Below are 12,922 nucleotides of genomic sequence, written 5' to 3'. Positions count from 1 at the left end.
CATAGTCATATACAAAGTTATTAAGATGGTGTAATAGATTTTTACGGAATAATAATTTACAATTTAACGTAAATTAATATACTCATATTAGTCACATATACAATTTTTAAAGATAAATTATTGTTTGGTTATCAATCGTTTTAGTAATTAGTGAAAATTATGTGTAATATGAAGTAATAAATATCGTCAATAGTAGGAGCTAAAGATAATAATTGCCATTATAAATTGAAAAAAAAAAGGGAATTTAGTCAATTTGGGATAGATGAAAAAATAATCTAAGACGAGGGGAGTACACCATTACAATAACACAAACGAGTAATTAAAATTGATTGATTGTAAACTTAAAGAAAAGAAATGAAATATGAAAAAAAAAAAAAAAAAGTTCACCAAAAAAAAAAAAAAAAAAAAAAAAGGGTTTTAGGTATAGGAAATAAAAATACACAAAAAGGGGTCCATTGTGAAGAATGGAACGATGTCATCATATGAAAGTCATACCTTTAGAAAATAAACCTTGGACATGTATAAATTCAGTTATTGGAGTGGAGCATGAGCTCAGTGCTTGCAACAGAAAGTATGGCCTCTAAGCCTCTAACCTTTTTATTTTTACGTAGGATATATTTTTTAAATTCAACATGCTTATGTCTTCCACCAAAAGAATTAATATTATGAGTTAGGGCATCATGGATAAATGAGATTTTTATTTGGAGTTGGAGAAAAAATTTCTAATCTTTCTATATCCAAATAAAAAATTACTCTCTCTTTCTTTAAATAATTATTTTGTACGAAGTATAATTTTGATCATTTTTCTAATAATTGTTCTTTTAACTTATATGAAAAAATATCCTCACTCAACTCATCTGAGGGTCAGTTCAGATTTACTGAACTGAGCTGAACTGAACTGAACTGATTGGAGCTGAACTGAACTTAATTGAACTAAGCTGAAATGAATATTTTATGAGAGAGGGAAATTAAGAGTTGAACTGAACTGAACTGAACTGATTGGAGCTGAACTAAACTGAACTGATTGAAGCTGAACTGAACTGAAATTAAGTAAATGTAAATAGGCCCTAACTCATGTGATATGGACTCGCTATTTCTATAATTTTCATAACTCAACTCATCTAACCTAAGTAAGTAGTATTTATTTTTCACTCTTTATTTTCATACCTTATGTAATGTGGGACACTTTACTAACTTTTATTCCCCAATCATTTTTTTTTTTTAAAAAAACCATATTATCTTTGTTGCCGAAAAACTATATAAATTTAACTTTTGTGCTACTCATTTACTAAATGGGGCTACGATTTTCAACAAATATCTTTAAAATAAATGGTTATATATAAATGAATTAAATTGGTATAAAAATAAAAGGAAAATTGCCAATATTAATAATCCCAACTTCGTTCCATCCGCAAATAATAATCCCAACTTCAGTTTAATCCCTATCACTAGGGCTGTTCATTGGTCCAAGACTGGACCGGACCGAAAATTAGAATTTTAAGAACCAAAGAGTGGACCGATTAAGCTAGAACTGAACCCGAATCGGTCCAAAACCCGGACCGGACCGCTTTGGACCAATTTAAGAATTTTTTCTAAAAGAATACTAAATTTTTAATAAAGTTATGGAAAACACGAAAAAAGTAAAGGAAAAACTATATTTTAATGTCATTTTTATGTCTTTTTTCGTATGTTTAGGAAAAATTAACTTATAAAATTAAAGTTTTCTAACCTTATTAAGGATAAGTTTCACTATTATTTAAGGTTTCACGCATATTTTTAATAAAAAAATCGGTTCGATCTAAGACCAGTTTTTATAGGGTTTTGGACCGGATCGGATTGAAGACCGAAAAAATGAATTTCAAGACTTGAAGACCGGACCGATTAATTCGGTCCGGTCCGAGGTAGTCCGGTCCATTTTTTATCCGGACCGATTTATAAACACCTCTACCTATCATCCCCAACTAACCTGCAACCGGTTAATCAAGTTAACATTGTGAATTTTTTTTTTTTTTTTTTGCACATGTGCCACTATGTGACTGTTCATTAAAACAATAAAATTAAAAAAAAAACCAAAATAAAAAATAAAAAAACTCCCAACCTTAACGGTCGGAGTTAGACAGACCACGCTTCCTCCCTAACCCACTCTTGGAACCATCAGGAGGGTGGTCGGAATTAGATGGACCATGCCTCCTCCCTGCCCCACCTCCATTTCTAGCCCACGACTACTGGAAGTTTCCCCACCAAAGACAACGCACAACAGCTACTTATCCTCGCAAAAACCACCATCGCAACAACACGGCAGCCATAGGCGTCACTCCAGCTGCCACCAATCCCACCAACATGCTAACAACCGCCATCGATCACCTCCAGCCGCAACATTAAAGCAGCCTTGCTACTTCTCCCTCTCCGTGCATCAACAACAAATCGCAACCACACTTCAATCCGCAACAACCTAATCGGCCGACTTCAGCAGTGCGTGGTTGATTTCGTCGCCAGTTTCATGGCCAATGGTTTCGTGGTGATTTTGGCTGGTTTAGCGTGGTGAATTCGGGGGATTTTATTGGCTAGTTTGCGTGGTGATCGAAGGGGAAAAGGGAGGTGGTCGGGGCAGCATCGGCACCGAGGGGAGGGGGAATGGTCGGCGGCCGGCGCTCTGGGCGGAAGGGGGTTGGGCTAGCATGGCCGTGGGTGGCAGCAGCCGGGTAATAGTGGTTTTGGATTTTTTTGTTTTATATTTATTTTTTATTTTCATTATTTTTTAATTTATTTTTTTAAAATTTTGGACCTATCACGCGTTGACACATGTCTGGTAAGTTGGATGACTGGTTGGGGGTGATAAAAATTAATAGGGTGCAAAGTTAAGAGTGATAGGGAATAAACAGAAGTTAGGATTAAAGTCGGCGGATAGAGCAAAGTTGGGATTAATGGTGGTAATTTTTCCAAAATAAAATTCATAATATTAACTTTTTAATAATTTTTATTAATTGTTAATGGTATATATTGTATATTAATGGTGAAATTACTATATTATCAAACATTATCAAGTGTGTTAAATTAATGGGGGTATTACCCTACTATCTACTCCTTTTTTTTCAATGTTACTTTAAAGGGTCAATAATTTAAGAAGGAAGGGAGAATCTCTTTATCGGAAGACAATATTACTTCCCGTATTTAACAAAACAAAAACAAAGACAAAATCAAGTTGAATACATCATTCTTATAATAAAGAGATTGTACTTAATGAGCCAGGTTTATTTCAATTTTTGGAGATGTGATTGAATGGTTGGCCTTTTCAGCAACGTTTTATTTTGGATTTGAAAGCATGTGACGAGAGCCGGCAATATGGTTAGCAAATTGCAATTATCTATTGGGTTTTTAAGTTGTTAAGAACATTTGGATCCAGTAAAATTTACCATTTTTGATTGAGTATACTTAATACCCGACTCTAATCCAGAATTTACCTGTTACATCACCTGATAACTTCTTGATTTTAATCCAAGTTGTCATGTCCCTGAAATTTAATTGATTGATCGTAACTTAATTTATAAATCATTCGTTTCTCAATAATTATATCTTGATTTTTACATTATTATTTATATACACTCTTTGCTTCATATTGTTCTTCCTATATTAGTGTTTAGAAATCTACAAGGGCAGATGATGAGAATCAATCGGCCAAAATCTATTGGAACCGTTAACAACAACAAAGATGAAGGCATGAAGCTAATCTAAATTGAATTAAATTGAATAGGGAGGACACTAACATAACATAAAAGAAGTGAATGGACATGAACGATATTGAGCTAATGAGGGGATACAAGTTGATTTAAATTTGATTTGAGAGGATATTAATTGAAACGAAATGGAATTGTACTAAGCGAGGGAATAAAAGTTGATTACTCTTTCCACATCCATTTGAAATGAGATACAATCAGTCCTTGAAAGTAATGTTAGTTTTATTTTAATGTCAGTTTTATTTTAAAAGAAGATCAAGGATAATTTACCAACTATTAATATTTTAGTTAGGTTTCAGGCAACCCTCAAAATATTGTTCTGTTTGTGTGTTAGTTAGGTTTCAATCTTGAGATCACTCGCTAAATTGTTCTTTACCTTTCCTTAAAAAAAAAAAAAAAAAAAAAACAACAACAAAACCCACCCTGAAGAGTAAGGACAATTCCGTAACTTTCTATACCGCCCTACCTTCCCCTCAAAAGCCACCTTCCACTATTAATTAAGCGAACCTTCCTTTCCACCCTCACAAAACAAATTTATTATTTTTTTTATAAAAATTAAATAATTCACTCCCTTTGAAAGTTGGCCACGTCACGACCTTTCCAAATTTGACATGTCACTCCTTGACCCCACTTCTTCAAACAATAAAGCGAAATTAAAAAATTAAAATAATTAAAAAAAAAAAAAAAACTCCATTATATAAAACCCCCCAAAACCCTGAAAAATAACCCAAAAAAAAAAAAAACCCTCAAAAACCAAAAACACCTCCCACCAAACTCTTCTCCCCATTCGCCTTTTCTCCCATTTTCATTCCAACATTCCAGCAAAAAAAACCCCAAAACGCTGCGTTTCATCACACAACCAAAACGCTGCGTTTGACCATCATGTCACCGGCGGCGGGACCACTGTCACCGTCAGAAGGAGTAGCTCCGGCAATATCACCGGCATTCACCGGTACCGGAGTCCTAACCCCTTCGCAAAAAGACAAAGTCATTGAATGGTACAGAGGCGAGTTCGCCGCCTCGAACGCGATCATCGACGCTCTCTGCCACCACCTCGTCCAGATCAACGGCGGCTCCGGCGAGATTCCGGCGGATTACGACGGCGTCTTCTCGGCCATCCACCGACGACGGCTTAACTGGATTCCTGTGTTGCAGATGCAGAAATATTTTACGATCTCTGATGTTGCTCATGAACTCCGGAAAGCCGCTGCGAAGCGGGAGATGGAGAAGGCTGTTGTGTCGGAGTCGAGAGTAGACGAGAGTGGTGTCGATGAGAAGAAATTGATTGCGGAAAATAATGGTATCGAGAAAGAGGTTGTTGTGGTTGATAATGATGATGGTGTTAAATGTAATGGTAATGGTAATGGTAATGGTAATGGTTGTGTTAGTAGTGAAGGAGAAGATTCACCTGATAGTGATATCACTGACACAGGTAAGTACTCCGTACAAAATAAAAACCTTCATTTTTTTTTTTCATTCTAAATTTTCAATTTAATATTTATTTCATTAATTTTGCTAATTTTCATTCGAATATTCTTTTTCTTATGCGTTTTTTTCTTTTCTGTTAAGTTTTTTCCTACAAATTATCGTAGATATTTGCAATTTGTGATTTTCTTTTTTTTTTAATTCGGTTTTAATATGAAAAAATAAATAGAATTTATGAAGCATAAAAAGTGTGACATGAGAATTAGGAAATACTTGTAAAAAGCAGTGATTTTTTTTTTATAAATAGGAAAACTAAAATTTAATCCCAAAAACGTTGATTTATTTCCATAGAAAGTAAAATTTTCTTTTTGGGGTAACATAATTAGAAAAGGGTTTTGATATTCAAAGACTTTTGGGGTACAGTAATCATTAAGCTTATTTTGCCACGATGTTAATTATGCAATTTTAAAAAAAAATTTTATGATGGCTTTGTTAAAAAATGTCATAAACAAAAGTGTAGTAATTTTACTTTAGATAATTACGGTTTAATAATAAAATATATTACGGAGTATGATTAGTCAAAATACTCTGTATGATATTGAATTCAAAGGGTAGTAAATTTTTCCTACAAAATAACATACGGAGTACATATAATAATTACTAATCGTAGATTGTCGACTAAACAGACCATTACAAAGTAATTTTGGCGTTATAGAATAAATTAGTTTACAAAATTACATACGGAGTATAATTGATTACTAAAATTATTTATCGTCTACTAAATAGAACGTTAACATGTTATTTTGTCGCTTGTAAGAAAGTACAGCCGTAAATAATAAGCCGACGTGTACACTACAAATCTACCTTTGTACCACTAATCATCGTCTCGTTTAGCGTTGAATCTGCCTTCACATTGGAGAAATCACCAACTAATTAATTAATTAAGTCGTTAATAAAACAAGAAGTTAGCATTAATTATTAATTAACATAGACGTACGTCATAAAGTGTGGCAGGAAATTTTAGTTATAAAATTAAAATATCATTAAGTAAAAATTAAACTAAAACTCATGATTCAGAGATCCGAAATTCAATGCGAGATCACAACACAAATGAAATACGGAGTAGTACTAATAATGATGTTTTTGGCCGGCTACAACTTGTTTGTTTGCGGAAATGGTAACACGCATGTTTTTTTAATTCGATTATTTTCATTTAATTTTATTTAATTCCATGTAATTTTAATTTAATTAAACAAAATCAGCATCGAGAAGAAGAATCCAGAATTCAGAAAGTCCTTTTAACAATCCTGAAAATGAAACGCAAACCTTTTATACCAAACCACACAGGTCACTACTTAGAAATTATTAGGGCAGTTCAGCTGAAAATGTCACCTAATTCATCTGATTCTTTAGGATTCTTTTTGGTTTGTTGAGATTTTTACTATAATTTGAATAGTAAACAAATTTATTTATTTTGATTATAGACGAGTATGGTATATATGTATTTTTTGAAAGAGACGAGTATGGTATATAAATATATAATGTTCTTGCTTGATATTTTTAAGGAGCTAGTCTACTTTATACACGACTTTATTACATTAAAGATAAAAAAAAAAAAAAAAATGTAATTTTAAAATTCTAATATAACACTTTTTGATAATTGTGGATGTCATCCGCTATAAAAAGCGATAATCTTTACAAAGCTACTTTGATCTTTTTTCTTATTAATCCGAATATATTTTCTGTAACGTCACCGCGAGACAATCAAATAGTCAGGTAGAAAATTAGAATAACTATTATTAATCCATAACAGGTAGGTAAACTGAAAGGTTCCAAAAAAATAAAATAAAAACAATAAAAGGTGGGAGTGTGGAAGTAGTAAGAAGGCCTTTCATGAAAATAAGATTCCGAAGGCATAATCCATGCTTTTTTATTGGTCCCCATTTAGAGACCTTCCTATTAGTGTTTTGCCTTGCTGGATCATCAATGATGTAATGCCTCCATTTTTATTTTCTTTTTTATTTTGTCTTTTGGCCTCATTCTTAGGTTTATATTTATAGGCTACTAAAGTTCGGTGGAGCTATAATAATAACATTATTAATCACTCTGGTGTAATTATATACAACGGGTTTAGTCACCTCAAATTTTACAAACACTACTCGAATTGAACAACATGAATTTCATACATATATTTGACTAAATTTGGTATATATAGAACACGAACACAAACATGAAACATGTACACATATGAGTATATGACTATTAAATCATCTCTCAGGGTATAGGATCAAGTTAACTATTTCGAGTAAGGGCATTTTCCGGTACGGAAAATGCTCATTTCCCGAGGAATAGGATTAACTATTTCCCGGGGATCGAGGTTGGTTGTATGACGTAATATGTAACAGTTTCAGAGTTCAGACTGTGAGGTTGTAGTGTTACAGGTTAGTTTTGTTTTGGGAGTATAAAACATCAAATGACGTTTTTTTTCTTCTGGGATTGAGATGTGTGCTTCTATCATTTATTTTGGGCGGCGGGTTTTGCGGGCCGTTGGATCTTTCAGCCAGTGATTGTGTGTTAATCACAAACCCTTTTGATTTAATTGCATTTGTTGACCCTTTGATGTTTGACATTTTAGATTCCTTTTCCTAACTTTGATTCCTTCAACTAAGTACACTTTTAAAAATGTGAAACTTTGAAAATTACTATGTAAAAAATGTTGGAAAAGTACATTTTCAGATCCCTAAACAAATGTCAATTATGTAGCAAATGTTTGAAGATTCTATGTAACATGTGGAGCTGATTTTACTCTGCCAGCTCTGTTTCGAAACGGGTAGGTTTTTTAATAGACAATTTTAATGGGACGGAGAGAGTATATTAGATTGACGAATTGTAATTTAAGCCGGAAAATTGTCCTAAAAACCTTTAATGAGTGAACTGTAGTTGGACTTGGATGAAGGATTTAAAGATTTAATTTTTCACCCATAATCATATCGTGTGTCAAATGTTCGATCATGGTTTCGAACACTAAACTTAGAAATGATCCGGACCAAAAAAAAAACTAGTTTTCCCAAACCTGAGTTCAGAACATTCATATTTCAGTTGTTCTCACTGTTATGTACTTATGTCTATCAAATTTATCTGAACTAAAATTTAAACATAAACAATGGCAGAGTCTAAGTTTGGCCACAATTGGTGTAGTTAAAGTTCCTGTAGTAAGATTTAACGAAAAATGAAGTACATTATTTCCATTAAGATTTTTTTTTGGTGAAAATTGTTTCCATTAAGATAACAGTGCATGACAATGGCTTGTTTTAGATGTAGTTGAAGAGTTTATACCAGTAGATCATTTTTCCACTGGTGAACTTTCCTGATTGGCACAATATAAAATGTTTTGTTTCTTTTTGGTAGCAAAGTTATTTCATATTTGCGTATTGTGTATACTTGGTGCATTTTTTCAATGTTCTTCTAGATGATTTCCTAAGATCCCTCTTGTTCAATGACAATCTTTTGGCTTACCATTCAAAATCTCTATCATTTATAAAGAAAGTTGTAATGTTCTGTTGCCATCGTGTTAATCATGCTCATATTGTTCAATAATCTTCTTTATTTAGTGTTTTGGTTACATGTTCTTACCGGGTATATGTTGTGATTGCATGAATGCAGGTTCTCATGAAGTACAGCCATCTCTTGATCACATTGAAATATGTGATAATCATGAAGACTGTACTGCTCGTCGTGAGCAGATCAAATTGACAAAAGGTTTCGTAGCCAAGGAGCCAGTGAAAGGGCACATGGCGAGTTCTTCTGTCGAAAGTTGAACATTTTTATTTTTCTGTCTAGGCCTGTATATAATGTAGAAATTTGGTTATACTTTGAAACTTCTGAATTAATTATTGACTTGATGCTGCTATTCGCAGGTGAATGTTGTAAAAGGTCTGAAGATGTACGAGAACATATTCACTGATCAGGAGCTTGTTAAGCTGAATGACTTTGTGGATGAGCTTCGGGCTGCTGGCCTAAACGGTGAACTCTTAGGTATGATTCCTGTGATCACTCTGTTTTTCCCATGAATTTTGCTGATAGAACAAGTTTGTAGTTGGTCTCTTTTTATTTTTGTTTTGGGTGATAAGTAGTGTCTTTATATGCAGGTGAAACGTACATTTTGTTCAACAAACAGATGAAGGCGAATAAAAGGGAGCAGATTCAGCTTGGTGTTCCTATATTTGGACAAATCAAAGATGAGACGACTCAGCAGCCAAAGAGTAAGACTGAGATAAATAATTACTGACATTTCTTACAAAGCAATTTTCCTCAGTGACTGCAAAAATTACTAAACATATGCTTATGGAGGAATTTGTGTCGATATCTGCAGCTAATATCGAGGAAATACCGGCTTTCCTTCATAGCGTTATTGATCACCTTGTTCAATGGCAAGTATTACCGGAAAATAGAAAACCCAATGGTTGTATTATCAACTATTTTGATGAGGTAAAATTTCTCATATCTGCTACATATGATCAAGAATAGTCTCTTACAGTTTTTAACAATTCTAGAGATGGTATTTCAAAGCAATTGATTAATGTTGCTATATCTGTGTTCAGGGAGAATATTCTCAGCCCTTCCTCAAACCACCTCATTTGGACCAACCACTTTGCACTCTAATACTCTCTGAATCATCAATGTCATTTGGACGTACCCTTGTAAACGATGGTGACGGGAACTTCAAAGGGCAACTCATGCTTTCAGTGAAACAAGGGTAAGTGATTATCAATTGTACTACATACTCAAGATCTTTTCCAATGTTCTGTCATTCTCACATTCAATTGGATTTGGCATTTTCGTCATAATGGCAGATCTCTTCTTGTCATGAGGAACAACAGTGCGGACATGGCAAGACATGTCATGTGTGCATCTCCTAGCAAAAGGGTGAGCATCACTTTCTCCAGGGTCCGCCCTGATAGTCTGCACAACCAACATTCGACACCTCTCACTCCTCTGCCTCAAGCAATGACTATGTGGCAACCCGGGATGCCAAGCCCACAAGCAATGTTAAATGGAGATATGGATATGATTCCAAAGTGGGGTGTTATCCGAGCTCCAGTTATGATGCTTGCTCCTGTGCGCCCTGTTGTTATGAACCCGAGAAGAATGCCTCGTGGTGGTGGGACTGGAGTGTTCTTACCTTGGGCTGTGAGCTCAAGGAAACCTGCTAAACATCTCCCTCCAAGAGCACAAAAGGGACGATACCTTCCATTCACTCGAGTGGAAGAGCATGTTTCAGACACCATGTCTGACCCGGGTGTGGAAGGAAGGGTGATGTGATTATGAAGTTATATCCGGGCAGCAGCAGCACCAGTCAGCCTGAGTAATGTACATCCTGCTGAAGGTGCCTCAAATTGTACAAACAAGGTATATGATGCTGCTTATGCCGACCCTAGCGATTTTCTTTGATTGTTATCTTTGGTTCAAGGAATAGATTTAGGTAGTAGTGCTGGTAATTTTGTACCCTTTTTCTGCTATGTTTTACTAGGCATTTGGTGGGTTTAAAGCATTGAGTTTGAGAATTGAGAGTTTGGGTGAGCCTGTATCAAAGGCGGAATTTTGTATCTATCTTTGTGAGCATTGTTTTTCACCCTTTTTTTCAGGTTGCACAATGCACTTTATTTTATCTCTTTATGATACAAGTCATACAACAAAGAACTCTTAAGAAAAGTTTTCCAAAAAAAAAAAAAAAAAAAAAACAGTAAGCAAAAAACCTCAAAGAACACAGGACATGTCAAAGCTGAATGCTGAAAGAGACCATAGATTGTCCCATGGATTTTTTACCCCCTATTCTGCAATACTCCATTGCTTAACGTCGAGTTTAACAATAATGCAAGCAGTTTGCCATTATTTATCTGGTACAAAAGAGAAAAGAGGAGCTGATCTCTGAAAATGTAAAATCAAATGAATGAAAGTAGAAACAAAAGAAACAGTCTTCCTGTATTCTACTAGTTCTATTTAGTAAAGTTGTCATTAAGTTCATGTAATACTATCATTATTCATTAAGCATCACTAAATTTCATATGAACATCAAAAATTCTGTTGAACTATTATGAAAGCGATTGAAGTGAACACTTCATTAATCTTTATTGGCCAATATTTGAACCAAAGAAAGATAGCCCTTTTATGACATGTTCCTATCATGTTTATTCGGTTTTGTTAAAACCAATAACATTAGCTTATTGCAATTTGTGTTCATCTTGTTGACTACGATTGATAATTCCTCCAAATTTGGAGAGATTTTGAGGGAAAATGGAGCTCACAAGCTGAAATTCCACCCTAATCCTTGTAGGAAAATTTTACTCCCTTTAAATAGGTTCAATACCTAAAATAATATGTACGTCAGACTCGGAGCCTTTAGATACGTTAGTTTTTTTTTAGGGAAAGATACGTTAGTTTATAACTAACGAAAAGACATAGTGTAATTTCTAACTAATTAAGTAATTAATGGAAAAAACTATGGATTTATTTTGACGTTGTTCATTTAGGACTGTTTCATTCCAAATTCATTTTATTCGTTTTTTATTTTTATTTCTTTCACATGTACTAACTTACGTTATTATATTTATGTTCCTTAGTATGTGTATCAACAGAAGTTTCTGTTTTTCTACCATCAAGCTGCTTAATTCTTCTTGCAACAAACAATAATAAAGGTAAGTAGTAGGCAAGGAGAATCTATTTCAAACAATCAAGTTCCTCCAAACATGAAGAATTTGAGCTTTTGCTTATATTTCTTTTAGGGGCCGTTTGGTTCGCAGAGGGTAATCGGAATGAAATAAACAAAGAGAAAGAGAAGGAATGGAATGGAATGGAATGGAATGAAAATACCTAAAATTTGGGGTGTTGTTTGTTTTAAAAACAAAGGGAATGAGACCCACCAGTCCCACCACCACCACCAACCACCAGTAAAATTCATTCTCCATCGTTCCCACCACCAAACCACCACCGAACCACCACCAAACCAGTCGCCACACCTCCCTCACCCTTCGCCTCCCTTCTCCAGCCATCACCGCCAGTCGCAAAACCTTCCTAAGCCTCACCAAAAACCCTAATCGAAAAAACCCTAGATCGACGAGGGGTTTAGAAAGTGGCGGGGAAGGGGACAGGCAGCGAGGGTCGGGGAAGGGTCGGCGAGGGTCGGAGAGGGTGGTTGGAGGGCTGGGCGGCGGTTTTACGGGGATAGGGAGGGGCGGCGGTGGTCGGGGGAGGGGCGGCGGTGGTCGGGGTGGTGTCGACGGTGGTAAGGTGGGCTGGTTTCCGGTGGTGTTGGTAGGTGTGAAGGTGGTGATGTGGCTGGTGGTGTGAAGGTGGGTAGGGAATGGAATGGAAATACCTGGGGAGGGGGGGGGGTGGGGAATGAAGTTAGAGCGATTTGGGGGAATGAAGGGGGTAAAGGGAATGAAAGAAAGTGCTTGACAAACAACAACAAAGGGAATCGGGGTGATTGATTCCCATTCCCTTTCCTGAATACCCCTAACCAAACGGCCCCTTAATATATAAGAGGTAGTTTATCTCATTTAAGTATTCAGTGGAACACCTTTTTAATTTATAATACTTTTTCCGTTTCTTTTAGATGCATCACTTTTTAAATAAAGAAATTCCAATAATTTAGATGCATCATTTTCCTTTTTAACTAATTAATTCTCTCTATCTCTTTTCTATCACACGAGCCTCAAATATTTTGTTCTCTCTGCTCCAAAAATTGTCTAGAACTCCGTGAA

The 12,922-nt window shown here is 35.1% G+C and overlaps 1 protein-coding gene across 1 annotated transcript; it reads left to right on the top strand.

The window, feature by feature from the left end:
* The first annotated feature begins 4,485 nt into the window (after positions 1-4,485).
* LOC145616547 (RNA demethylase ALKBH10B-like) lies at positions 4,486-10,798 on the top strand. Its single transcript, XM_081671293.1, has 7 exons — positions 4,486-5,166; positions 8,823-8,953; positions 9,077-9,194; positions 9,308-9,421; positions 9,532-9,647; positions 9,761-9,915; positions 10,013-10,798. Exons 1-7 carry the CDS (start codon positions 4,617-4,619, stop codon positions 10,479-10,481), a joined length of 1,653 nt encoding a protein of 550 aa, XP_081527419.1. The 5' UTR covers positions 4,486-4,616; the 3' UTR covers positions 10,482-10,798.
* The last annotated feature ends 2,124 nt before the right edge of the window (positions 10,799-12,922 follow it).

This window comes from Chenopodium album, chromosome 26 (assembly GCF_948465745.1).
Source record: "Chenopodium album chromosome 26, dcCheAlbu1.1, whole genome shotgun sequence".
In the NCBI taxonomy this organism is placed as follows: Eukaryota; Viridiplantae; Streptophyta; class Magnoliopsida; order Caryophyllales; family Amaranthaceae; genus Chenopodium; species Chenopodium album.
The sequence above is the reverse complement of the archived record's forward strand: the minus strand, read 5'-3'. Positions and strand labels throughout refer to the sequence as shown.